The sequence below is a fragment of the Polypterus senegalus genome, chromosome 1, assembly GCF_016835505.1.
Source record: "Polypterus senegalus isolate Bchr_013 chromosome 1, ASM1683550v1, whole genome shotgun sequence".
In the NCBI taxonomy this organism is placed as follows: domain Eukaryota; kingdom Metazoa; phylum Chordata; class Cladistia; order Polypteriformes; family Polypteridae; genus Polypterus; species Polypterus senegalus.
Window position 1 is genome coordinate 335,557,752 of NC_053154.1, and position 27,855 is coordinate 335,585,606.

Genomic DNA, 27,855 nt, shown 5'->3' on the forward strand with positions numbered 1-27,855 from the left:
TTGGATGTGTCAGAAATGAGAATGTTGAGATGAATGTGTGGAGTTACCAAAAAAAGGGCAGAATAAGAAACGAGACAATCAGAGGTACAACAGAAGTGGGAGAGATCACTAAAAAAAAGTCAGGAAAGTTGACTTAAGTGGTATGTGCATGTGGTGAGGAGAGAATGTGGGGGCAAAAGAGTGATGGGAATGGAAGTCAGGGGAAGAGAAGACGAGAAATGCCAACAAAGAGATAGATGGATAAAGTAGATGATGTGAAGGACCAAGCTAAATGGAGAAGGCTGGGGTCAGGCACATTGACCACACACACAAATGGGAAAAGATGAAGAGGAAGAAGACTGCAACACATATAACACACACACGGAATAATAAGTAGACAGTGGGATTTTAGGGATTTGCAAAAATCAACCTGATGTTATTTTAGAAGAATCAAGTGAAGAAGACTGGTGGGCTTCATTGGGCTGAATGGCCTGTTCTCGTCCAGGGTGTTCTAATGTTATGAGATCTGGCAAACCTGCTTTAGGTTTGTGAGGCATACTGAAGGTGATGACTTGAATGAGGGGTGGCACTGAATCGCAAGCTTCAAATTCTGGCCCAGTCACAGATTGTGTGATGTCTGCTAGGCATTCTTTCCACAAAATGTTTCACATTGTACAATTTGGGCTTTATGATAGCAGCAGTTAATGACAGCACTAACATTAATGGAGGGGTAGTGTAGATGGAAGATGGGACAGCCAGCAATGACAAAAAGGTCAACATTTATATATATATATAAAAAAAAAAAACACGTATTTTCTTACATTAAACCAATTATAAAAATATACCCAGGCAATGGAGGCTACTTCAGATAATACAAATTATAAATGTATTTTTCTTTTTGTTGAGGTCTTAAAAAGCATCAATTTAATTTTTAAAAATTGCACAGCAACCCTAATTATACTGTTAGGTTCTTACAAACGTATTCCGACGGGATGCACATCGAGGAGTGCAAGCAAATAAGAATTTCTGCATACGCGTGTCGACGTAACAGCGAGGACGCTCTAAACCCATAAAAAACATCGTAGAAACTAAATTAGGGGTGTGGGAGGTAAAAAAAAAATAAAAAAGAGAGAGAGAGAGACATGGTGTTCTTGCAAAGAAAGTTTTTATCTCCTTCAAGTATTCAAAACTGTTAAATAAGTACAAGGTGTTCACATGATTTACAAGGTGGGCAACACTGGCATTGCCTGTACTTTTTTTTTTTTTTTGTCTTTATTCTGTATACGGCTACCCTTTCACACATAATGCTCTAAAAATGTCAGCAAACTATTCACAAATATATATATATTTATATATATATTTTTTTAAATAATTCAATTGGAATCCCAACCAATAGCTGGCTACTAACAAAGACCACAAACAGTACATTTGAGACAGCATACAGTGTCAAGTGGACAGACTCAAGGGGCAAAACATTTAGCCAAGTAGCTGAAAGCGGAGCTGCAGTCTGTTGCTGGTGATATGAGCACGTGTTAAAAAATAAAAAAATTAAATAAAACAAAAGAATAAGTAAACTGCACTTGCCGCTGTAACAAGAAACTGAGGCCTTGTGGTCAGTTCTCATGTTCTGGGGTCACAACATCCTTGGGTCTCCACTGTTTTAACTAGAAATGGATTACTGGATATTTCTGTTTTAGCCTTTATTCTACAACAGAGCCAGGGCTCCCGAAAGAATTGAGAATTGCACATAATAAGGCTATTAAAAAGTACAATAAAAATCTGCACAGATCAGACATAGGAAGAGTTAATATACTGTACACTTTCTACAATATTTATGTTGATAATGAATAAACAAGTGCCATCACTAAAATTTACAGGAAAGTCTTTTTGTTGATTTTCTTTTCAATTCTTATCAACAAACAGCTGATTGGAGAATTCTCTTTTATGTACACAAATTATAAAGAGCGTTAGGTCTTAAGCATTTAGTCTCAAAGACTGATCTTCTCTCCGTCGAGAGGAAATGTCAATATCTATAGAATCTTTCCCAACAATGAGTCTCAGACGTTTTGCTGGAGGAAGGGGAATGAAGTCATCGTCAAATTCCTCATCTTCGTCCTCGTCCTCTGCTGAGGAAAAATTGTCCCCTGCATTTGCCTCTCCATGGCCTGCATGGTCAAACTTTTCCCCTCGCTTGTCCAAGGACACGCCGATTTCGGCAACCTCCTCAGCATGGAGCTGAGAGCCTCGTCTCTCGTCCTCCTCTCGTTTTAAATGGATTTTAAATTTGGTCGGGTTGCTGCTGGCTCCAGTGTTAAAACCATTGTTAATTTTTGCTACATATGAACTGCTTTTGTCTTTTTCATGATCCTTACTAAATTTGATGCTAATTTTTGAAGATTTGACCACGTCGGCTTCTGGGTCGTTGGTTTTGCTGCTGCTACTATCGCGGCGCCTTCGTAAAGTCAGCTTAGGAATACCAGAGCTGTTTTCAAGAATTAACTGTGCATCGTAGCGTGTGATTCTTCGTTTCTTCTTCCCTTTGCCAATTGTCCGGTATCCCTCCTTATTTTTGTCAACAGTGATTATTGTTCCACCATTGGGGGCCCCATTACAATCCTGATGCCTACTGGGCAGATTCAACAGCATTTTCCCACAGCTGTTGATGTCACTTGCACATGGTGGGCTAATTAAGTCAGGCACTGTCTCCGGAATACACTTCTCGGGACAAGTACCCTTATCCTGTTGAACAGATCTTTCAGTTTTTATCCGTTGCAGTCTCCTCCTCCGTAAACAGACTCCATTTCCCTGGCAGTTCTCCAGCTGAGGCAAAGAGTTATGCAGGTTCATTTCTTGCACCCTGCACATGTGCTCTTCAAAGTTCAAAGGTTCCTCATTCTTGACTATCAAATCATGGTCATTAAGACGGTCTAAGTTATTTGGCTCAAGCTTTGTGTGGGAGGTCCTGGGAGTAACTCTAGTTCTTGAAGACCTCCTAGTACTGTAAGTGCAAGATAAAGTTCCATCATACACAGTAGCACCTTTCACAGAGTTGGGTTTATTTTCTTTTGCAGCATGCCTCGTCAAGCACCCGCTTGAACTTTCCATCCTGCCTGGTCCCGATCCCTCTCTGTCTTTTTTGACTTTGAAAAGAACAACTTTAGGCTCCTTAAGAACCAAACTCTCCACATCAAGTTTTCTGGAAGATGTTTTCGGCTCTGGTCTGCGACTTTGACTTCTTAACCGAAGTTTTGACAGCAAAGGCTTTGTAGGCTTGGATTTTAATCTCTTTGGTACCCTGGAATTATTTATATGACTTTGTTTAGAAGATGAGGTAGAACTGGAGGTCCTTGATATAGACTGCCTCGTTCTGCTTTTGCTGAACTTCTTCATGCTCACTAAAGACTTCTTTTTTGCAGCTGGAAAAATAAGGAAAAAAAAAAAAACACAACTTTTACTTATTTATACCAATTGTAACATTAATCTCAGAACAGCAATACATATGACTGGCTACAGAGTAGCTTTATGATCTGTGAATACAAAATGTCAGTGTATTTGGTTGTGCAAATCCTAATTTACACTATTAAGGTAAAAGGCTGAGTTTGTTTTTTTTTTGGGCTATACTGTTGGTTCTTCTAAGGCAGTGTATGTTAATAATATGAAGGCGCCGTTTGTCAGTGATATTCTGTGCTGGCTTTACTGCTTTCTGCAGTGTCCTGCAACTCTGGGCTGAGCAGGAGCTGCACCAGGATGCTATGGAGTCAGTAGATGGTGTTCATCAGTAAAAGCTGATGAGTATAGGTGGAGATATCCAGACTTTACCCCAATGAGGGACAAAGAAAAACTTTAAATGAGACTTCTTGATGATATCCAAGATGTTGTATGCCGACTTAATACCAACTCTTGGATGCTTTGAGAATTCAGAATAGAGTACTTTGGATTCAAGACCATAACTAGCTAGCATCTAACAAATACATGAAACTAATGCTGATTATCTCCACCAAGCACACACTCTCAGGAAACAAACAACTTTGGTCATTTATAGTACTTGAGACTGCCACAGGCTAATGACTAGTGCCTTGTAAACAATCCTTGGTTTGGTTGTGGCTGGTTGGCAATTTAGCCTCTGACTGCCCAGAAATATTTGCAATATGCCCTCAGACTGACAAAAATTGTAATCAGCCTACAAACAGAGATGTGACACAATCTTTTGACCAAGAACTAGGATAGGCAACCAAAAGACACAGATTTTAGGGGGAAGCCAATAGCACCTGGAGGAATAACATACACATTTAGAAAGTCCCAATTCCCTAAGATCAAGACTTCAATCGATACATAAAAGCTAACAGATCTTTAATGAATTTCACTTAAGTTGAATCACAAACTTTAATGGCACCACTATAATCAAGCTCCTCGGGTTAAACAGCAGGCTGAATGATGGATGCTAAATGTCAAATTGCAATCTACAAGTAGGAGATATAGCAGCTGGCAAACGTAAAAAAGTGGTATTGGCAGTGTGCAGCAACTGAGCTCTCTGGAAATTAGCAAACCGGAATGGCACACTAACTCAGTTTTTCTTTTTATAACATATAAACTTTATTGATACTAACAATATCACTGCTTTTCTTTTAAGTTGTCAAAAATGGTTGTGCCACAAAGATATCACTGTTGTAACTGGGTTTGTGCTGTTCAGCACTTTACTCATCCTGTGTGTGCATTAAGGCTGTAAAGCTCACTTTGAGAAAGGCACAGACAGAAGCAGAGTCCAGCCACTTCCAATTGTCCCAACTGTACAAGACAGCCAGATGCCATTTATTTGAAGCTTTGCTTTTCTCCTACAAAGTCACTCAACCAACAGTGTTACTTGGTCATTTTGCACAGTGGTTTGTGTTGCTTCTGTTTTTTATTAGCATTTGCTCTCATGCAATTTTCTAAAGTTTAGTTTGCTCTGTAGAATCTAGATTATTGAAGATATCTGCTTGCATCTTTCCATATGGGAAACAAAGAAAACCATCATTAAGATTCAGTCACTTTATATATATTTTTTAATACATTTCAGTGTATTTTCTGAACCTTTCTATGTTTGGAGGTTAAGGGAATTATCTTCCCAATGCTTCAATTGTAGTGTACTTCCTCAATGCCGTTTTGATTGGCCATTGCCACGATGTGAGGTTGGAAATGCTAATGAGTGTCCAAGGAAAGTCGCATTATTTTATGCCATGCACCACAACTGTATGTAAACCCATGTTGCGCTCTATTTAAATATAGGCAGAAACTCGGGATACTTAAAACACCAGTGCTTGCATTTATTATGTTTTCTTTGACATTGTGAATCTGTCACTCCCTCTGAATTTTAATTTTTGTTATTTCCCCAAACTGGCATTTGATGGTGTTGATTTTCTGGTTCCAAGCCTTTGCTTTGGCTTATTACTTACAATTAATTTCTCAGTCCTACTCTTCTTTTTTGTCTTTACCTCTTGAATTGTGTCAGAAAAACGATAGGAAATTTCTCTGTAAAAGTGTTGTTTTTTCTTTAGGCTAATTATAAGGCCTTAAAAGTACTGTTGCATCACACACAGTTTCCATTTCATTTATACAATTGTAAGACAAAATATCAGAAATTTCTGCATTTCACCTACCTACAAATGAATTAGTCACAGGGAAGCAGAGATAGGTATACATGTTTTGTTAAGCTAAGCCATACTAAAAAGATAAACATCTTCACACAAAGGAATGCGCAAAATGGGGGAAAATGGGGATAACTTGACGGGTTTCTTTTTTTTTTTTTTTACACTTTTATTAAACAATGAGTCTGACCGATACCATAGATTCTGCTACATCATTCCAGGAGAGATGTTTGTTCTTTTTATGTTGTTACGATTATATTACCCTTTAAACCCTTAAACTGCCACATACTTGGGGGTTAATGCACCCCTGGACACCAAATGCTTTTTTGCTGCACTTTTTAAGTAAACGTCACAATTCACAAAGAAAATGTGACATTTGAATGTGTAAAGAGCATCACAATTACTGCATCACTGATCATTTTACACATTGCCAATAAAAAACTATTAAAAAAAAAAAAAACACTACTGCTACAATCTATTATTATATGTACAAGGTGCAACTGACGGCATTTATGAAATTCAGTAAATCACTGAGCCAACTGCGCTTGAACTGGCCGCACGCAAGCACACAGAGGTAAGTGCTGATGCTTGCAGGCCAGTCTAGCACAGCAGATGAATCCCAAGGACAGTGATGCTGCAGTTCTGCCGGGGCCGGCAGCGGTCATGAGCTGGCGGCTCAATGAATATATGGCACTGACTGATCAGCTCCAGCGTGCTGGTAAATTGTTTTGGAAAACGACTATAGCCGGTTGTGGAGGTCAATAAATGTCCGTTGCTGAATATACTCGGCCCCTGCGTGCTGGCAAATTGAACTGAGACACGACTATAGCCGGTTGCAGCATTCAATGAATTTACGTCGCCGAATATACTCGGCTCCGGCATGCTTCCGAATTGCACTGGAAACTGACTTTAGCCAGTTCCCGCGGTTTAAGGGTTAAAACTGTTGTACTAGAACTAGAAATACACTGCTGGCATAAAACAACTTTTTACTTACTGTTTTAAAACAACAATGTCAGGTACATGAAACTAATTTGGTAAAGACGACACAAAAAACAGTAATCCAAAGACTGGATATAACATTTACATTCATCAAATTGGCACAGGACTCTTAAGGGCTAGACGTTAAGTTCGTGACTCTCACATCTTGTGGTCAAGTATTGTTACGAAACCTGGCAGTACTGCTGCGGATTGAACTAAATGAATGGTGTACAAAATGGCAAAAGGGTGAACAGATAATTACATAGGCACGGTGGGAAGGCAACAACAAATCATTTTAGAAGCAGTGCAAATTACTGTCTTCAGCTGCTTCCCTTCAGAGATGTTAACGGAGATGTCCTCCTTATTATCATATTTTGAAGGAGGAGGTCAAAATACTTTCAACAGTGAATCAATAGAAACTGGCTGTCCCCTATGACACTCTGAACTCCACCTCTCTTGTGAGTTCACTTGACCATAACAGATGTGTAAACCTCCCATGTTGGACGAGAGTTTCAATAATGGTGTCACCCAGGAAGTTAAAACTTTTTCTATATGTACAGTCCCTGACAAAAGTCTTGTCGCGTCTCTATTTTGTAGAAACTCCTGCTATTAACCTGACTTTTAATTAATCAACTGGTGTTAGAAATAGCTCAAATGAAAAGCTAAAGCCCTCCCAAATGATGTTAAATGCACTGAAATAAATTAGTTTCTCTGAAAAAAGATTTCTTTTTTTAATCAATTAATCAAGACAGAAAGGTCAAATTTGGGCAAGACAAAAGTTTTGGTCGCCTATACAGAAAATGAACAACTTTACTTCAAATCCAAAAATATGTCAGCAAATTAAGTAGTGGTGCTGTGAGATCCAAATTTAATATCTTGTATGACTTCCATGAGCTTGAAGGACAGCATCCATGCGATTTGGCAAGGATTCATACAATTTATTGATGAAGTCATCAGGAATAGCAAAGAAAACAGTATTGCATGCCTCCCAGAGTTCATCAATATTCTTTGGTTTAGTCTTCCATGCTTCCTCTTTCATCCTACCCTACATATGCTCAATGATGTTCATGTCTGGTGACTGGGCTGGCCAATCCTGGAGCATCTTGATCTTCTTGTTTTAAGGAACTTTGATGTGGAGATGGAAGTATGCGATCGAGCACCATCCTGCTGCAGAATTTGGCCTTTTTTATGGTTGGGAATATAAGAGGTAGCTAAGATTTCTTGGTATTTTAGACTATTGATGTTGCCTTCCACCCTGCAGATCCCTCGCATACCCCCATACTGGATGTAACCCCAGACTTTGCCTCCACCAAACTTCACTGTTTTCTGGGTAAATCTTGGCTCCATGCGGGTTCCAGTAGGTCTCCTGCAATATTTGCGGTGACTGTGGTGTAATTCAACAAAGGATTCATCTGAAAAATCCACCTTCTGCCACTTTCCCAGCGGTCCATCCTTTTAGCAGGCTGTGGGCCTTGGCAAATGCCACACGGTTTTTCAATTGTCTTTTGTTTAGTGCTGGCTTATGGGCACTGATTCGACCATGGAGGCCATTTCGAGACAGAATCCGACAAACTATTCTGGTTGACACAGGGACTTCAGGTGACCGGGTCTCATGGAGCTCTGCTACAGTGGAAAATGGGATGGCCTTGGATTTTCGAGCCAACAAACGGTCCTCTCGGGCAGTTGTCTTGCGGGGGTCTTCCTGACCTGGGCTTGTCAAAAACGTCACCAGTCTCTTCAAATCTTTTTTTTATCCTCTAAACTTGACGCTGAGACACATTGAAGGTGTTTGCTACATCAGCAGTGGATTTGGTCTTCAGCCTCTTGATAATCAACACTTTAGTCTCAGGGTGAATCTTAGGCATGTTTGCAGAGGTCTAGCTGCAGTTGATGTGAAGGTCTAGTGTACTGGGCTTCTTTTTATACACACCTGAGACCTAATTGATCCATTATTAGTCACAGGTGAAGCTTATGACAAGGCGACAACACTTACGTCTTGCCAAAAATTGACTCAATGGGCTTTACCAAGCTGTGAATATTAGAATACTTTTTGTCAGTTTCGTTTTTGCACTGAAACATTATTACAAAAGCTGATGGGATTAAAATGACCCATTTCTTGTAACAAAATTTTGATTAGAAATATATTTTAGCGGCACTTCAGGTCAATTTGTACACAAGCGACAAGACTTTTGTCAGGGACTGTAAATCTGGTCTACAAACATACTGTATAAATAATAATTCATTTTAACATATAAAGGTAAGAATGATCCCTTGCTCTCACTATAATTGAACAACCAATTCTTTTACTTTCTTCATATTTAATAACAGATTATTTGAGCTCTGCCATCTGGACAGTTCTACAACTTCATTCCTGTACTCGCCCTCATCATCACCATTATCAGCCAATTTGACTATTCTTACAGAACATTTTATGTAAAAGCAGTCATTTGAATACAAAGAGCAAAAGAAAAAGACACTATACAGAGGGAGAGCGATTCAGAGGTGGTGTCCTTCAGCTTCACTGCCTATTTCATCTCAGAAATAAGACCTGATAGCACAAGAACAGTTCGATATCCATGACTATCATCTTGAGAAAAAGCTGGAGAGGAACGACTGTGTTATAGGCCAACAAATGTGCCACTCATTGATTTATTTATCCATTAGCAAACGGAGTGCTAGTTCGACAAGAAGTCAGCTACGATTCTAACTTTATGACAGAAAGCTATGCAGGAGACCATGTAAGCAGAATAAAGTGGATGTCTTTGCACTGTATGACAAGGTTATATGAAACACCATATATCCATATTTCCTGTTTTCTGGGAAGTAAAAAGATTTATGCTGCCAATACATATTCATTTCTCTTTTCTGTATTAATAAATAATACATTATACTTATAAAGCATGTTTTCCATGCTCAAGGCGCTTCTTAAAGTTTCATCTTTCTAGCAGGGCTATAATGCGTGATACATAATTCAAATATATGATAAATCATAGGGGCAAATACCCCTAAAAAAATCAATAAAATAAGAAATTAATTGAATGCACCAACAGTAGACTGACAGAATTAGTTTCCAGAAAGCACTGTAGATTCAGCTCGAGTATGTTAGTTACAGAAAAGAAAATCTGCTAATTAACTTGGATGTCATGCCAAATAAGTTGACTGATACTTTTGTGCCACTTCTATTTCTTTTTGGACAAGCCCTGGCACACCTATTTAAATACTTACATGAATGTGCATTGGATTTTTCCTGAGTGTTATCTGCATCAGTGTGGGATGTGACTGACTGGTTGTCCGAGTTCTTACTGCTTTCTCCCAGCTTCTTAAGTCTGTTCAAGCGTTTGTCTGTTTCTCTCAGACCGTATTTGCTATTTATTAAGGGAGCAGGTACTGGGAGTCCAGCTTTAGATTTAAAAGCACCTGTGCCACGTCTGGTGGGTTGGGGAAAGAAAAAAAAAAAAGTTGAAATGAATATGACAGAAAAATAAGCTCATTACACAATGCATGTTTAATATCAATATTCAAAAACATTCCATATATCTCTAAGTGCAACTTTTCTGGAGCCAATGAAGAAAAAAAAAACAAAAACTTGTTGTTTTTGCACCGAACATTTGTAACACACATTTCTTTCCTACTATTACGCAAAACAAACTGACAAATGTTTTTAAGAAATGTATTATAAATTACACATGCCCTGTATGATGTACAAAGTCTACCAAAAAACAAACAATAACCACACACATCCTCTTGCAAAGGCAGTAAAGGGCTGGTTGATGCCCCAGAAATGTGTCATTTTTGACATTCACTGTGCACTGATGCAGTTAATTTACCGATCACCGATTGAGTGGTTTTTTTTTTTTTTGTGAAAAATCAGCCAATTTAGATCAGCAGCTGATCCATCAAAGCCTCCCTAGTATGGGGGTTACCTTACTGCACTGAATTGCTTTTAATTACAGCACATCCACCAAATATTCAGACTCCTTTTTTCACATTTTGTTATTTTGCAGCATTGCGCTAAAATTGTTTATTCGTTTTTTCCTCTCAGCAAGTAATACTTAAAACCCTAGAATGTCAAAGTAAAATCAAGATTTTAGAAAGTTATGCAAAGCTAGCAAAAAAAAAAAAAGACATACGACATTGACACAAGCATTTAGACCCTTTGTTCAGCCTCAGGTGCATCCCATTCTATTTATGTTCATTGATTTATCTGGGGTCAACCTGTGATCAATTCAATTGATTGGCCACGATTAGGATAGGCACACACCTATCAATAGAAGGTCCCGCAGGTGAACAAAATGTGTATTTATGTGTACGCTAGTCGAGGTATGTGTAGGCTAATCGAGGATTGTTTAAAATGGGGAATGGGGGGGCAGGGAGTTTAGGACAGGCCAGATTTAGATCTATACATGGAACAAACAATGGTGTAGAAATAAAAATGCATAGTAATGTAAATTCTAAGCAAACACGTAAATGTAGAAGGAGTAACACATTAAAAATAGCTTGCCTTAATGCTAGAATTATCAAAAATAAGGTAAGTGAGTTGGAGTTGTATGTAGCAGAGCATAATTATGATATTATAGCAATAACATAAAGCTGGCTAAATAACAAAGATGGGGATGAGTGTAACATAGAGGGATACACATTTTTTAGGAATGATAGACAGAACAGAAAAGGAGGTGGGGTTGCTGTTTATGCCAAACAGGATTTAAATGTAAGTCATCTTCAGATGGATGATAAGCCCCATCTTAGTGAGGACGTGTGGCTTCACCTGGAAAATATTCGGAAAAGAGGTCTTATTTTAGGAGTGTGTTATAGACCACCCAATTCAGACAGTAATTTCAACACACATCTTTTTAGTAATATCAAAAAGGCAAGTTTACAGGGGGATATTATAGTCATGGGGGACTTTAATTATCCAAATATTAACTGGGATAACCTTGGAGATAGAGAAACACAAGAGCAGGAGTTTTTAGAAGTAGTCGGTGACTGTTTTTTAACACAGCATGTTAAAGCACCAACACGGGGTGAAGCCTGACTGGATTTAGTATTCTGTAATAATCAGCATAGAATTGAGGGTGTTGAGGTGATTGGACCACTAGGGTCACGCGACCAAAATGTAATACAATTCTCAGTATTTTGTAAGAGTACAGATGCAAAGACTAAAATTGTTAAGCTGAACTTTGGTAGGGCTAATTTTGAGCAGATGCGACAAAGTCTAAGGAGGATATACTGGGATAAGCTTTTAAATGTGGAGACAGTCAAGGAGCAGTGTAATAGGTTTAAAAATGTTTTACATGTAATGCAGGACAGATACAGACCTACATTTGGAATTAATAGGAAACTAAAAAAAACTCCACGGTGGATTAATAAAGATTTAAAAAAGAAGTTGCAAAGGAAAAAATTGCTGTATAAGGCATACTGTATAAGACTAATGACTGCAAAGTGAATCGCAGAGCGTATCAGAACATGACACCATTAAGAAGGATATCAGAGAGGCTAAAAGACAGTTGGGAGAGGAATAGAGCAGATAAGGCGAAAGAAGACCCTAAGAGATTCTTTCAGTATTTTAGTAGTAAAAGAACAGTTAAGGAGGAGGTCAAGTTCATCAGGAATAGTAAAGGGGAATTAAAAGATACAGACAACGAAACAGTGGATGCCCTAAACTTACATTTTTCTGAGGTGTTTACAAGTTAGCAAGTGGATAACCTCCCAGAGGTAAACGCGACTACTAAGAAGGTACTGAGGGATTTGGAAATTGTAGAGTGAGAAGTGCTGCTCAGATTAAATAAGATGAAATCAAACAAAATCACCAGGACCAGGTAATATTTATCCTCGTGTTCTTAACGCTAGAATTACCAGAGCCTACGAAAAAACCTCATAAATCCGTCCCACCTTAAATCGCTTATTAAATCCCTTCACACCCCTCAGCCAGCGTCTTTTGTCCTCTAAATGTGCTGATAAACTCAGGCTGCAAGCAGCCGGCTATTCCATCCCCCCACCGACTTAGAACGTGCACAAACTTCTTCCCAGCTCATGCCTTGATTGATTTTCTGGGAGTGAAGTGGCGTTTTAGAGTGGAAATAATAGCTCGTTGTTTGGAACACTCGCATTTCATGTCTGTTTCCGTTTCTACAGTAATCTGTGTAAACACATTGTTAAAACAAACGTTTTTTATATTCTAGTAGTAGATGACAAAATGTAGGCATAAACTATATAATGTATGAAGCCTGAAGTCCAAATATCAAAGAAATACTTTCACAAAAGGTACAAATATAACACAACAATTGCACTTTTATTCAAAAATATAACTGCAGAAACAAAAAGCGGCCTTAACATGCGACATTGACACCCGTTTATTACGACTGCCTCTGTGGCGCAATAGAATCAGCTACCGACTGGGAATCAAAAGGTCGTGAGTTCGATCCTGCACCACTCCGATTTAAGAAGTAAAATGCTCTTTGTTTTTATTCTAAAATAGTAAGACTAACATTTCATTTGAGTCTGTAACAGCCGGTGTAATTTATGATACTTGTAAAGGTTAGCTTTGTGTTTTTTTTTTTTTTGTCAGTTTTATTATCTGAGCCGCGTTCAGCGTATGTATGTGAAATCATATAGTATGCAGGCTCATACAACATGCAAGACAGTAACATTTGTCAAAAGTAAATATTTTTTGCTGATTTGATATGTTAAACAATTGCTTTGTGTTCTTTTTTTTTTTTAAAAAAGTTCGTTTTTGGAAAAATATTCAGCCCTGGGGAGAAAAGAAACAAAAAAAAAATTAGCCCTAAAACAGTTAAACCTAAATCTAATTGCAGCACCCAAGGGTGTTTGTTTTCATAAAAACAAAACAAAAAATAAAGTATATCCATGTCCACTAATACACAAAGGTAGAACTTATTGCAGTATCAGACATTGATTGCTGAACACAAAAATACCATCAGGACACATCAGGCCAGTGCTTGAACCCAATCGAAGATCTCTAGGGAGACCTGAAAATTGTTGTTCACCATTGTTTTCCATTCAACCTGACTGAGCTTGAGAGGATCAACAAGGAAAAATGGAAGAAGACCCTCAGATTCAGGTGTGCAAATCCTGTTGCATCAGCCCAAAGACGACACCAGGCTGGAATTACTGCCAAAAGGTGCTTCAACTAAGTACTAAGTAAGTTGCCAGAATACCTGCATTAATGTGAAATTTCAGTTTTTTATTCTTAATAAATTTGCAGAAAATTTCTAAAATCCTGTTTGTCTGCTGTATCGAGCATTGCTTGATGTGGTGAAATTTTCTCACAAGGCTGCAACATGAATGGTTCTGAATACTTACTAAATGCACTGTAACAATACTTGGAGTACTGAATTAACCTCTTTTCTCTCATTTATAATGAAATTCAGAGTTTAAAAAAAAACGTCTGCAACCCCTTTCAACCGTGGTTTGTGAAAAGGTGAGTTGTGTGATGGATGGCCGGGGCCCATGCCCAGCTGGGAAGCCCCTTCTGTGTATGTGCCAGGGGAGCAAGCATGGGCTGCACAGTACCTGCCCTGGGCCACTTGGTGACAGCCCCCCTGGGTGACTGTGGTGCCTCAGATACCCACAGGGCTCCAAGGGAGATGGTGTTCTCCACAGCCCTGTTGGGATCCGGGGTGGCCACCAGGAAGCGCTGCAGGGGTTCCTGGGCCCATCTGGGCTGTAGATCAGCCACACCCAAAGGTGCAATCGGAGGCAGGTGGTCAATCACCTGAAGCACTTCCGGGTGAACTATAAAAGGGGCCAGCAGCCTGAGTCGGGAGGAGGAGGACAACGCTTGCCGGGAGGAGTGGTGGTACGAAGAGTAGTGTGTGTTTTGATTTTGGTTGGTGCTTTTGGGACTGTGTACTGCCTGTGGGGCACGGAGAAGAAAACATACTTTTATACGTGCCTCCAGTGTCAGTCTGTGTCGGGTCGGCACATATATAGCGCCTTTGTTACACTTGTTTAACCTAGACAGTAATCATGCCAGAGAAGATTAAAACATGTGCACCAAACAGCACTTCACAATTTATTCATTTAGATAATTGTTTTTTATCCAAAGCTACTTCAAATCACAAAGTTATACTGATTAACTGACAAGTTAAGTGAATTGCTCTGGGTTGCTGTAGTCACTGGTGAGAAATGGACAAGATTCTTGCACATTATGACTGAATGCTTACAGGGATATCAGTTAAACAAACCGTCAAACATGTCTTACCTTTCACAAGTGTAGCACTCACAGAATTCATTGTTCTCCCCAAAGAAGCCATCCCCATAGTAACATGAAATTTCTTCCCCAGGTTCAATATCCCTTAGAACCTTCACACAGGCGGTGTCTCGACCAGTGGAAACAAACTAATAAAAAAAAAAAGAAAAGAAAAAGTAGGCTGCAGTCTATTAGGCAACATATAGCATACCGACAAAAGATAAGAAATATAAATTTACCTTACAGTTTGGCCTGCAGTCTGAAAAAAGAGACAAAAAAAAAAGTCTTAGCCAAAAACCTTTTGTAGAAATATTTACATTACATAAATAAGAACACAATTCAGATTGTTTTTTGTAGGTCAAGTCATTTGCATAATTACATACACCACATTTGCACACAACTGGTTTTCAACACCTGGAGAGAAACGGAAATGCTGGGCCAGCATGAAGAAGTGAATGACATCATGCTGACATCAATAGTATGGCTGCGATATTTTGGAAGCAAGAGAGGGCATTTTTTGCCTGCAAAAGAAACTTTTACTACTGAATCATGCATCTAAGCATTGTGGGCACAAAACGATCCAATGTCAAATTGAAGTTCAGCAGGATATATCATCAGTATCTTAACATTCATTGTTTGCATTAAGCTTAAGCATAATTTAATGATGCTCTTCAAAGTCTCTCACATGTAAAATCAATCCAAAAACTCCCATGTCCAAGCCCATGTCACATTCTTTTACTCTTGTTTGAGTTGCCTTTTTTGTGGAGAAAAATGAAATCTGTTCTGTACCTTAAAAAAATAAAATTGTGGTAACTGAAACTTGTAGTATTAACATTAGAATAATCTTGATGGAAATGGGTTATTCAGCCCAACGTTGTCAGTCATTCAACAACATTAAGCTGAAATTTGAAGATCCCTAAAAGTTCAACTCTCTATTATGCTACTTAGTCATTTATTTCATGTCTCTATTTTCTTTGCACCTTTTATATACCCTTTACTACTGCAAGTTCTCAATTCTACTCTCAGCACTGGACTTCATTTTAACATTAATAATTGGTCAAATGGATTCAAAAGGATAAATGACCCCTTACTTCCAATTCTAGAACCACAAAATACGGTTCTTTGCCTTCTAGTTTCTTGCACTTTGTGGATCCCTGACAAGGTGGAGTGAGACTTGGAGTTTGAAGCTGGGAATTTTCACCTGGTACCTGTTTGGGGATGTTAGAACTGATTACTTGTTAGGATTTGTGTCATTTTTGTTTTTCTCAATGCTAATTTTTTTGGCTTTTTTTGGTCTTTCAAGTGTTGTTTTTTTTTCTTCGAGTCCTAAATCTATTTCTCATATTAGTTTTAATGAACTCAGCCATTTTAGAGGCCTAAAAAATATTTTGCCTCTTCAGTGATGCCATTTAGCTTTTCCACAGGACTTTTATAGTGTGCGAGTTTGTTGTATAAAGATATAACAGACACTTGTGGATGATTCAATAATGTCACAAGTTTGTGGATAATTCCTAAAAAGAAATTAAATGTATCAGCAAGTGTGGCTGTGTGTACTAAACATTTCCCACCATGTTTCTGCATTTGTCACTTGCTTATTTTGTGTTAACATTTTTGACTACTAGCTATGTATGCAATTCCTCTTCTATTCTGGTTCCTTTCATCAAGCTCCTCCGGCATGCTGTTTTCATTCTGAGCACAAGACCCCCTTATATTCTTCTCTTGCTCTCAACTTCCTTTCTTCTTTCTCTTAAATCAGGTTTCATTGCATGGTCTCCTCGTACTACTCATACATAACACACTTTTCTGTTGTAAATATTTTGTTATTTTTACTACACTTGCATAAAATTTCTTAGCCATTTTAAATGACTTTGTGAAGTGCTAAATAAAATAAATAATGATTGCTCTTTAATTTTCATTTTTCATTTTTTTAAACTGTCAAGTATCTTTTACTTGATATAATGCAAGTACTTCAAACAGATGAAGGATTTGTTTAAGAATTTCTAAACTTGGTGTATATCCACAATAGTTCATTAAGCAGACATGTTTAATAATATGACCAGCATACACTGTGTGCACAATTAGGCAAGTTGTATTTTTGGGATTAATTTTAATATGAAACAAATACAGTGCCATCGGTCAATCCAAAATATTAAATAAACCTGAAACCTGAATGTTATGCAAAGGAAATGTGAGTGTGAACATTATCAGGGGAATACACGTGTGTGCACAATTATTAGGCAACTATTAGTGTGCAGAATTATTATGCAACTAAATCAAAAACTTACATTTTCCCCGAACTCCCTCGTTTATTTTCATCTGTTAAAGTGAGAATAATAAACAAACAACACATAACTTCCAAATCAACATTTCTGACATGGGAGAAAAAAAATAAATAAATAAAAATCAGTGTCCAATATAGCCACCCTTCTTTTGAACAACAGCAATAAACCTTCCATTCATGGAGTCTGTCAGTTTCTTGATCTGTTGACAACTTTTTTGTGTACCTTCAACCACAGCCTCCCAGACACTATTCACAGAGGTGTACGGTTTTCCTTCCCTGTAAATCTCCCGTTTAAGAAGGGCCCACAAGTTCTAAATAGGGTTTAGGTCAGATGAGGAAGGGGGCCATGTCATTATTCTGTCATCTTTAAGGCCATTACTGGCTAGCCACACAGTGGAGTACTTTGATGCATGTGATGGAGCACTGTCCTGCATAAAAATCATGGTCCTCTTGAAAGATGCTGACTTTTTCCCTCTACCATTGCTTGAAGTGTCTAAAAACTGGCAGTAAGTTTGGGAGTTGAACTTGAGTCCATCCTTAACCCGAAAAGGTCCAACTAGCTCATCTTTAATAATACCAGCCCATACCAGTACCCCACCTCCACCTTGCTGCCGTCTGAGTCGAAGTGGAGCTCTGTGCCTGTTACTGATCCAGCCACAGGCCCATCCATCTGGTCCATCAAGTGTCACTCTCATCTCATCAGTCCATAAAACCTTTGAAAAATAGGTCTTCAAATACTCCTTGGCCCAGTCTTGACATTTCAGTTTATGTATCTTGTTCAGTGGTGGTCGGGTTTCAGCTTTCCTCACCTTGGCCATGTCTCTAAGCACTGAACACCTTGTACTTCTAGGCACTACAGGTAGGTTGCAGTTCTGGAATATGGCAGCACTAGAGGATAACAGGTTCCTGGTTGCTTCACGTTTGATTCTTCTCAAATCTGTGGCAGTTAATTTGCGTTTCTTGTGACCCTGTTGACTATTTGCAACAAAACGCTTGATGGTTCTATGATCACGCCACAATATCTTAGCAGTTAGGAGAGTGCTACATCCCTCTGAAAGACTTTTTACAATTTTTGACTTTTCAGAGTCAGTTAAATCTCTTTTTTGGCCCATTTTGCCTAGAGAAAAGAAACTAATAATTATGCACACCTTGATATAGGGTGTTGGTCTCCTTAGGCCGCACCCTCCCTCATTACACAAATACACATCACCTGATATGCTTAAATCAAATAAGCATTCAAGTTTATACAGCTTGGAGATGGAATATATGCATGAAAATTATGATATGGTCAAAATACTCACCTAATAATTGTGCACACAGTGTATGTCTTAATGGGTTATTGAGGTGAAACTGAATAAAATTATCCAAATTTTAAACAGAATTACTGTAAATTAGTTGTATTTTATCCAGCGCTATACAAAGTAAACATATATAAAACAAACTGCTATAAAAATAATTAAACTAACAACTCATTATGCAGCATCCCAATCTTGGGAAATGTTAAAGGATCTGCCAGCCATGTACAATTTCTGATTAACTATACCTCACATAATGTGCTAAATTACAATCTACCCTGACTTCATTTCCTCTCCTTTTATGTCGTGAAGACTGTCTGGGTTATGAGAACACAAATATTTCAAGTTCCTCTTTTAAGCTATTAAATAACATTTCAGCTTTGAATGTATACCATTCAGCCTTTCATTTCAGATATCATTTCCATGAGACAGCTACTTCATAGAAAAACTCAACAAATATTTAAGTGACTTTAAGAACCCAATATACCCGCACTTTCTATAAAATCATACGCTGAAGTCCGAAGTTTACTTACACTTCAAGAGAATTCTTTCAAAACACACTTTATAACCCCTCCACAGATTTGATACCAACATACTATAAACTAGCATATTGTTTAAGACGTCTACTTTGTGCAACGCAAAAGTAATTTTTTCCAACTATGTTCACAGACCTCAAGAGTATTTCACTTTTTACTGACTATATCAATATTCCAGTGGATCACAAGTTTACATACACTTTTTAAATATTTGGCAGCACTGCCTTTAAATTGTTTAACTTGAGCCAAACATTTTGGATAGCCTTCCACGAACATCTTAAAAAACAAGTTGCTGGAATTTTGGTTTGTACGTCTCATTGCTCAAGCATGTTGTTTTAGTTATGCCCACCAATTTGCAATCGGATTGAGGTCAGGGCTTTGTGTTGGCCACTCCGGTACCTTAACCTTGTTGTCCTTAAGCCACTTTGTGACAGCTTTGAAGGGATGTTTGGGGGTCATTGTCCATTTAGAACACCCATATGCGACTGAGATTCAGCTTTCTTGCTGAACTCTTGAGATCTTGCTGCAGTAGGTCTAAATAATTTTCCTTCCTCATGATGCTCTTTTGTGAAGTGCACCAGTCCCTCCTACAGTAAAGTAACCACCAACCCAAAAACCACATGACGCTCCCACCCTCATGCTGGACTACTGAGATGGTGTTCTTTGGCTTACAAGCCTCTCCCTTTTTCCTCCAAACAGAACGATGTCCATAATGGTCAAACAGTTCGATCTTGGATTCATCAGACCAGAGGACATTTCATTTTTGTCCTCCCATGTTCCACTGCAAACTGCAGTCTGGCTTTTTGATGGTGGCTTTGGAGCAGTGGCTTCTTCCTTGCTGAGCAGCTTTCAGGTTATGTCAATGTCAGACTCTTTTGACTAAGGATATCGATACTTGCCTACCTGTGTCCTCCAGCATCTTCACAAGGTCCCTTGCTGTTGTTCTGGGATTGATTTGCATTTTTCGTGCCAAACTACTTTCTTCTCTAGGAGACACAATGCATCTCCTTCCTGAGCAGTATGATGGCTAGGCAGTCCCACGGTGTTTATACTTGCTTATTACTGTTTGTACAGAACCTTCAGGCGTTTAGAAATAGTTACCAAGTTTAAACCAGATTTGTGGTCCACAAATTTTTTTCAGAGGTTTTGGCTGATTTCTTTAGATTTTCCGATTATGTCAAGCATAGAGGCGGCAAGTTTGATGGTAGGCCTTGACATTCATCCACATGTTGACTCCAATTAATCAAACTGGCAATAAGAAGCAAATTGTCTAATTGCCTAAAGGCTTGACATCATTTACTGGAATTTCACAAGCGGTTTAAAGGTAAAGTTAAAAAAGTGTATGTAAATGTGAGACCCACTGGAATTGTGATATAGCCGGTAAAAAGTGAAATCATTTGTCTGTGAACATTGTTGGAAAAACTTACTTTTGCCCTGTACAAAGCAGATGTCTTAAACAATATGCCGGAATTATAGTTTGTTAGTATAAAATCTGTAGAGGGGTTATAAAGTGAATTTTAAAGAATTCACCCTAAGTGTATGTAAACTTCTGAGTTCATCTGACTTGTCTTCATTTCTTCAACACATATTTCGAATTTGTAAACCTGTGAGTAACTGGAACTACCCATCTTCTGGTCTGGTGATTACACCCATGTAAAGTACTTAGGTTCTTTTCTATTCTTTCTTTTACATTTGCTGAATTAACTAGTATTGTTTCTCTTACATGTCCAGATAAACAGATTTTGCATGGTGAAAATGTTACATCGGCATTATATATTCTAAGTCATTTAGCGGGTGAATCTGCAAGTGCACATACAGCTGGGAAAGCTGGCAACCACCTTCTGAATGTTCACCATGTATAACTACCCCTTTTCACTGCAATATTATACACTCTGGAAATTATTCTCTGAACCCTACCTGACTAATAATCAGACATGATTGCTCCTCTGAGACTACTGTGCAGGGTTTCAAGTCATGTCAAGGACAAAGGACAAACTGCTGGAGGTTCTGCTCTTCCAGAACAGCGTTAACACTTTACGACCATCAGTTAATCAACTGTCCTTGATTTTCAGCACCTGGTTTCATAAACCTTCACCATATAGCCAAACGTGTGGACACCTGACCATCACACCTATATGACAGCTTGTTAGATATCCCATTCCAAAATCTTGGCCACTAATATGGAGTCCATCTCCCACTCCAACCCCAACTTTGCAGCTATAATAGCCTCCACTCTTCTGTAAAGGCTTTTCACAAGAATTTGGAGTGTGTCTGTGGGAAATGTGTGCCCAGTAAACCAAAAGAAAATTTTGGCAGCCAGGTATGGATATTGGACAAGAAAAAGCGACTTGCAATCAGTGCTCCATATCATCCAAAAGGTTTTAATTAGGATTAAAGTCTGGACTCTTGAGTTCCTCTACACCAAACTTGTGAACCCTTGGCTTTATGGACCTGGCTTTGTGCACAGGGGCATTGTAATATTGGAACAAAAAAAGGGTCTTCCCAAAGCTGTTGCTACTAAACTAGATGTGCACAATTGTCTAAAATGTCTTTGCACACTTTAGAATTAACTGTACCCTTAACTGGAACCAATAGGCCTATCCCAAACCCATAAAAACAGCCCAAGACCATTATCCCTCCTCCTTCAAACTTTACAATAAGCACTATGCTCTCTGGAAAGTAGAGTTTACATGGCATCCACCAAACCCAAGATTCGTTGTCATCAGGGTGCCAGATAGAGAAGCATGATTCATCACTGCAGAGAACATGTTTCCACTGCTCCAGAGTCTAATGGTGACGTGCTTTACACCACTCCAGGTGATGCTTGGCAGTGAGAATATAGTAATTTTAGGCTTGTGTGCAGCTGTTCACCCACTGAAGACCATTTCATGAAGCTCCCAGCGCACAGTTTTGGTGCTGATGTTGCTTCCAGGCAGTTTGGAACTCTGTTGTGAGTGCTGAAACAGAAGAGAGGCCATTTTTATGTGCTATGTGATTTAGTATTCTGCAGGGCCCGCTCTATGTATTTGTATGGTCTACTACTTTGTGGATGATCTGCCGTTGCCCCTTGACGCTAAACTTGACAAACAGAGCATACACTAGAGCAGAACAGATTTAGCAGAGCAGAAATGTCAAGTACTGACTTGTGGCAAAAGTGTCACCCTATAACAGTGTCACGTTAAAAGCCACTGAGCTCTTCATTATGACCCACCCATTATACTGCCAATGTCTGTCAATGGAGATTGCAAGGCTACAGTCTTGCTTTTATGCCCCTGTTAACAATAGGTGAGGATGAAACACCTGAACTTTACGACTTAGAGGGGTATCCACATACTTTTGGAAATATAGTGTATGTAACTGATACAGATCAGTACAAGGTGTACTTACTTTTCCCACACATGGCTTTTGATTGTAAATTCGGATTAAATAAATAATGATACATTAAATCTAACCCTAGGCAATAAACAACTCACAATGGTTTTTAGATTTATTCACACGCGAATAACTGACAAGTTATTGGGAAGCCAAGAATCAGTGAATGCTATCCCATCTGGTACGAACCAACAAGTAGGGTTACTGAGGCAAAGATATTTTTGATGGTTATAAGAATAATGTGTCAGGGCACACGGTGCATGAAACCCTGCTGCATATGGGACTGCATAGCTACAACCCGCAGCTCCATGCTAAACCCTGTCCACCATCAAAAGTTCCTACAAGCGTCAGAACCTGAACTTGGATCGAGAGAAGAATTTTGATGAATCCCATTTTCTGTTGCATCACATGGATGGCCGGGTACATGTATATCATTTACAAAAGAGAGAGAAAGCAAAAGCATGTACTGTGGGAAGACAATACACTGGTGGAAGGAGTGTGATGCTTTGGGCAATGTTCTGCTGAGAAAACCTGGATACAGGCATTCATGTGGATCTTAATTTGATGCATATCATGTACCTAAACTTTGCTGCAGACTAGGCACAATCTTCATGGCAACAGCGTTTCCCCAGTGGAAGTGGCATCTGTCAGCAAGATAATGAGCCCTGTCACAAAGCACAAACCATTTCGTAATAGTTTGAAGAACATGATGAAGAGCTCAAGGTGTTGCCCTGGCCTCTAAATTCCCTAGATCTCAATCCAATCAAGCATCTGCGAGATGTGTTGGAACAATTCAGATTTATGGCGGCTCCACCTCATAACAGCATATTAAGCAGGTAGGTCAAAATGTTTTGGCTTGTGATTGTGTGTATGTGTACATATATTATATATATTTATACATTGACATCTCTTCCAGTCAATACCTGATGATGCCACTCCCGGTCACGAGCCCAATGATGTCACTTCTGGTTCCAGTCATAATTACCTCACTTCAAAAACCCACCAATTCAACCTCACCAGTTAGTTCCGTTTTCAACTCCAACCTGTACATACTTGTACACAAAACTAAAATCATTTGCAGCCAGGATCAATTATATGGGAGGCTGCCCTAAACCTTTTTGGTCTCTCTTGTCTCATCTTTGACTATATATACACAGTGGGTATAGAAAAAAATCACCCCCTTCAAAATATTCCCTTTTTTTTACCTTAACAACCTTAAATGAAAACACAGAAACCAATTTTTTCCAGGTTTACTTACTCAATGCAATCTATAACATCCAAGTGAAAATATCACAGCTATAGTTCAGAAGGACTTTAAAAAAAGACTACAAAATATACTATATATATATATATTAGTCAAAAATGAGACAAGGTAGATATACATGAGGCAACTGTTTTTACCCAAAGTCTGTACGTCTCAGTGAAATCCAGTGTATGACTCAAGTCACAATGGTGGTATAAAGATTCCAGGGCTTCAATAAATTTCCAAACACAAGCATAACTCATTGATGTAACTTTGACCCTCAAATTGGCCAATGTTAAGGCCAAATCACTCCTTATTTTTCAGACCTTCCTTCCTGCTCCCGAAGTACAAGTACATTAACATAGATTACGTTTGGGTTAAAAGCAATGAAGTAGGGGTCTTTTCAATTTTGAGTCAGAGAAAATGGATTTTCATACCATGGTTAATGAATGCAGCAGGTCCAAGCCACAGCTGAGCACAGTTCTTCCTTGTGGAATACATCACACTGAAATCATTTTCACCATGCCGAAGTAGCATGTTTTCTTCACTTTCGGAAAGCTCTGCGATACAGCCCACCAAAAACTCAATCTTGTCATTCCTCTTCCTGCAAGTAAACACATGATGGCATTTCAAACCAGCAAACAATTTCCAAAAGAAGGAAAAAAAAGCACTTATTCCTCTAGGAAATCTGTCAACCCCTACCCAATGACAGCACAGTAGCCATGAACAATCTATACTAACTTTTTTTATTGGCAACTCAGTCAAACAAATACACAATTTTTTTTGTGATCTGGCACAAGAATACATGCACCCCCAACCCCCAGTCACATGAGCTCAGGTCAGGTCAGGTTGCTACACCCACCACATGACGAAACAGCCCGGGATCCGGGTTGGCAGCACAAAGGAGACATGTGGTCCAGTTCCACCATGGACTGGAAATGACCATCTATCTGCGGCAGCCAGGTGTTATGTGCTGTCTCCTTAGTCTGGTCCAACAGCTTGGGTCCTCAACAATGAGAATCCCATGACATGGCCGTAGTGCCAAAACCGGCACTCCCACAAAATGCATTTAATGTGCCTCATTCGGGACTCCAGAAGCAACTGCTCATTTGACACAAAGTCAAACCAGCAGTTCCCAAAGATACTCCAAAAAGAGACACAGTACTGAAGGACTCCAGACTTTGTCTCAGGTCAGAGTACAGCATCCTTGTCTCGCTACCATATAGCAAGACAGGAAGCACCAGGAGTCCAAAGACTTGGACCTTCATCCTTTTGCAAAGATATCGGGAAAGCCACACGCCCCCTTCCAGAGACCTTATGACCCCCCCATGCTCTCCCAGTCTGTCTACTGACTTCATAGGAGGAGTCACCAGAGGCATGAATGTCACTGCAGAGGTAGGTAAACCTCTCGACAAGGTTGACACGCTCACCAAAGATAGACACACTGCTGATGGCCGTGCCCAAAAGGTCATCAAAGGCCTGGATCTTTGGTTTTTATTAGGACTCTCACAAGCCTAGACACTCCGACTCCTCCCTCAGTCTCTCGACAGCCACAATCAGAGCCTCCATTGACTACGTGAAGATCACAGCATCGTCAGCAAAGTCAAGATCAGTGAATCTTTCTTCAACAACAGATGCCCAACAACTGTTGGAGCTTACGACCCTGTCCTAGGTAGGATATTAAACTACAGCTGGTCCTGAAAGCGGTCCTCCTCCAACTAGCAGGGAAATCATGGGGGTTGGTGGCACTGTTAAAAAAAAACCCTTCACGCAACTCTGAGACAACAGACAGGACTTCTTTCTATACTCCGCAGGAGTCACTCTGCTGCAGCCGCTCATAGGAAGGCTGCTCACATTATAAAAGGGATGTGGGAAAGCCCTCGGGAGCCTCATCCCTGGAAGAGTCAAAACCATTGGAGAGCCAATGGGGTCAGGCCTGCTGGAGATCAGAACTGGTGTGGTGCGGAGGTATTGCCCATTCCAAAGATAAAAAAAACAAAACAAAAATGAAATTGTACAATTGTTAAGTACATAATAAGATCGATGTCATTCCTGGACAATTAGTAGAACTTTTCACAAACACCTCATATGCCAGGAAGCCAATCAGGCCTTTTCCTTGATGTGGTCCTATTAGAATTCCTGGGCATTAACAGCTTGGTGAACAAAAAGTGAAAAATACTCTGATAAAAGTCATAAAACATAATGGTGTCCTTGTCTAAATTTGCTGACACTTTTGTTAACGTCACCATTGTTGTCAGACTTTTCTGAAATCAATGACCTAACCCTAGTAGATGAAATCAGGGAGTTACTCTACATGCAATTCAAGGCCAACACCGGATAGTTAACCCAGATCTTTAAAGTTTCTTTGAACAGGGACAACGAAAAAAACGATGTATAGACATACTTTTTTAACAGGGGCAAAAAAAAAAAAAATAAATAAATCTGAGCACTCGGCGGTCCTAGACTTTTTCTTTTGCCTTAAAGCTTTTCATTGTCGTCCTTGACAGGTATTAGCAGTGTGAACAATACTGGGCATGAAAACTGATGGAATTGCCCAGTCATAGAAGAATGAAAAAAATCCCAGTAAATTCTTTGATTTCAGTTTTACTTTGGGAATTTCCAAGTCATGTGTAAGAGACACGTGTATTGAACTTGAAGGTTGTCGAATTTTAAAGTAAAATAAAACAAAATACCCATGGTCTGACAGTATTCTTTTGAATGTCAGAAACCTTAAATGGGTTTCTAAGTAAACCTACTTATTTCAGACTTCCAAGTAAGAGAAAACTGCCTCTATCCCAGCATATAAGGCCCAAACAAAAAAAAAAATAAAAATAAAAAGATATATTCACAAATTTAATAACATTGTTAAAAAGCCTATATCCCTATCCATTATTCTCATTTTCATCCTTATTTACACCGTTATTCAGTCTGCTCCATTATACCTGGTTGATTCCAGGAGCCTCTCGAACCATCAATAACATGCCCAAGGATGAGCAGGGAAAATAAGAATACAAAACAGGCAGAAAGGGGTTGGTGAAAAGTGCTGGGTGCTTTTACTTAAAACAATAAAGGCGCAAAAAAAAAAAAATCTTCAAGAAATAATCTATAAAATCAAAGTGGCGTGTGGAGATTAAAATTCAATACATTATCAAACAAAAAAAAAATTCATTAAAATGAGCGTAAAATCCCAGACCGTTTCTTCTTCTAAAACAGAAGACATGAGCACCATTTCCTCTTTCTAAAACCTGCTGTCTCCTCAGCTTATTCCAATCAGGACTTTACAGCATAAAACGAAACCCGGCAACACATGCAGTCATCCAATTAACCTCATGCGCGGGTTTCTACGGCAAGTCCCTTGGCGTCCATAGAACTCCCCGCTACCCCACTCCTTCAGTCAGTTGTTGGAGTCAAAAGGGAGATGCGGTACAATGGGGCCGCTCCTACTCATCTGAGTTGTTCAAAGGCACAGGTGTCGAACTCCAGGCCTGGTGGGCCGCAGCGGCTACAGGTTTTCATTCTAACCCTTTTCCTAATCAGTGACCTGTTTTCACTCCTAATTCACATTTTAACAGCCCTGTTAGAAGGATTCAATCCTCTGAATTGATTTGTTTCCTCGTTAAAATGCAGCCAAACAGAAATGAGACGTGAAACGAGCCAACAGATGACAAGCTAAACTGGGGCTTCAAACTCCAACCAGTTTCTTAATGAGAAGCCAATTCTTGCTGTTAATTAAATTCGTTATTTAATTCGCAGCTTGTTGTTGCTCTTGTTCTGCCACAGTTGACATTTCCAAAACTGTTGATTTTCTGTTTTTCATAAGAACATCGTCAAAGTGTTTTGCTGAGTTGAGAGATCAACCTTACCGAGACCTTCACCTTTCTTTATTTTCAGATATTGTGCGATGTGGCGGCTTGTTTTGTGTCTCATTATTGTTTGGCTGCTAACTAAGGGAAAAGAAACAAGAGCCGGAGTCAAATTAATTAAAAAGTAATTAGCAGCAAAAACTGGTCACTAATTAAGAAGATGGTTAGAATGAAAACCTGCAGTCACTACGGCCCTCCAGGACTGGAGTTTGACACCCCTGTTCTAAGGAAGGCCTCTTCTCCAGCCCACACACTAAAGTGCCGGCCTTTAGTTCACTTCCTTGGAGCGTATTCCTGATCACCTGCCTTCTTTCCTCATGACATGGGCTCCTCACCATCCTGCCTCCTTCTCAAACCATTAACCTCCATTCCTTCTCTCTTTTGATCTGATCTCCTCCTCTCTGCTGCGCAGGATCCCTATATTGCCCTGATTGCGTGCAGGTGCCATCCTCCAAATACTCCACGAGAACAAATC

The 27,855-nt window shown here is 39.3% G+C and overlaps 1 protein-coding gene across 1 annotated transcript in view; it reads right to left on the reverse strand.

Moving 5' to 3' along the window:
• Positions 1–1,127: 1,127 nt before the first annotated feature.
• Positions 1,128–27,855, reverse strand: part of kmt5b (lysine methyltransferase 5B) — an 82,118-nt gene continuing 55,390 nt past the window's right edge. Inside the window, exons 7-11 of the mRNA XM_039738926.1 lie at positions 23,955–24,121; positions 15,030–15,049; positions 14,803–14,939; positions 9,807–10,009; positions 1,128–3,395 (exon numbers count right to left, since the gene is read on the reverse strand). Of these exons, the coding sequence (XP_039594860.1) occupies positions 1,954–3,395; positions 9,807–10,009; positions 14,803–14,939; positions 15,030–15,049; positions 23,955–24,121 (1,969 nt within the window). The 3' untranslated portion in view covers positions 1,128–1,953. The remainder of the gene's footprint in view (positions 3,396–9,806; positions 10,010–14,802; positions 14,940–15,029; positions 15,050–23,954; positions 24,122–27,855) is intronic.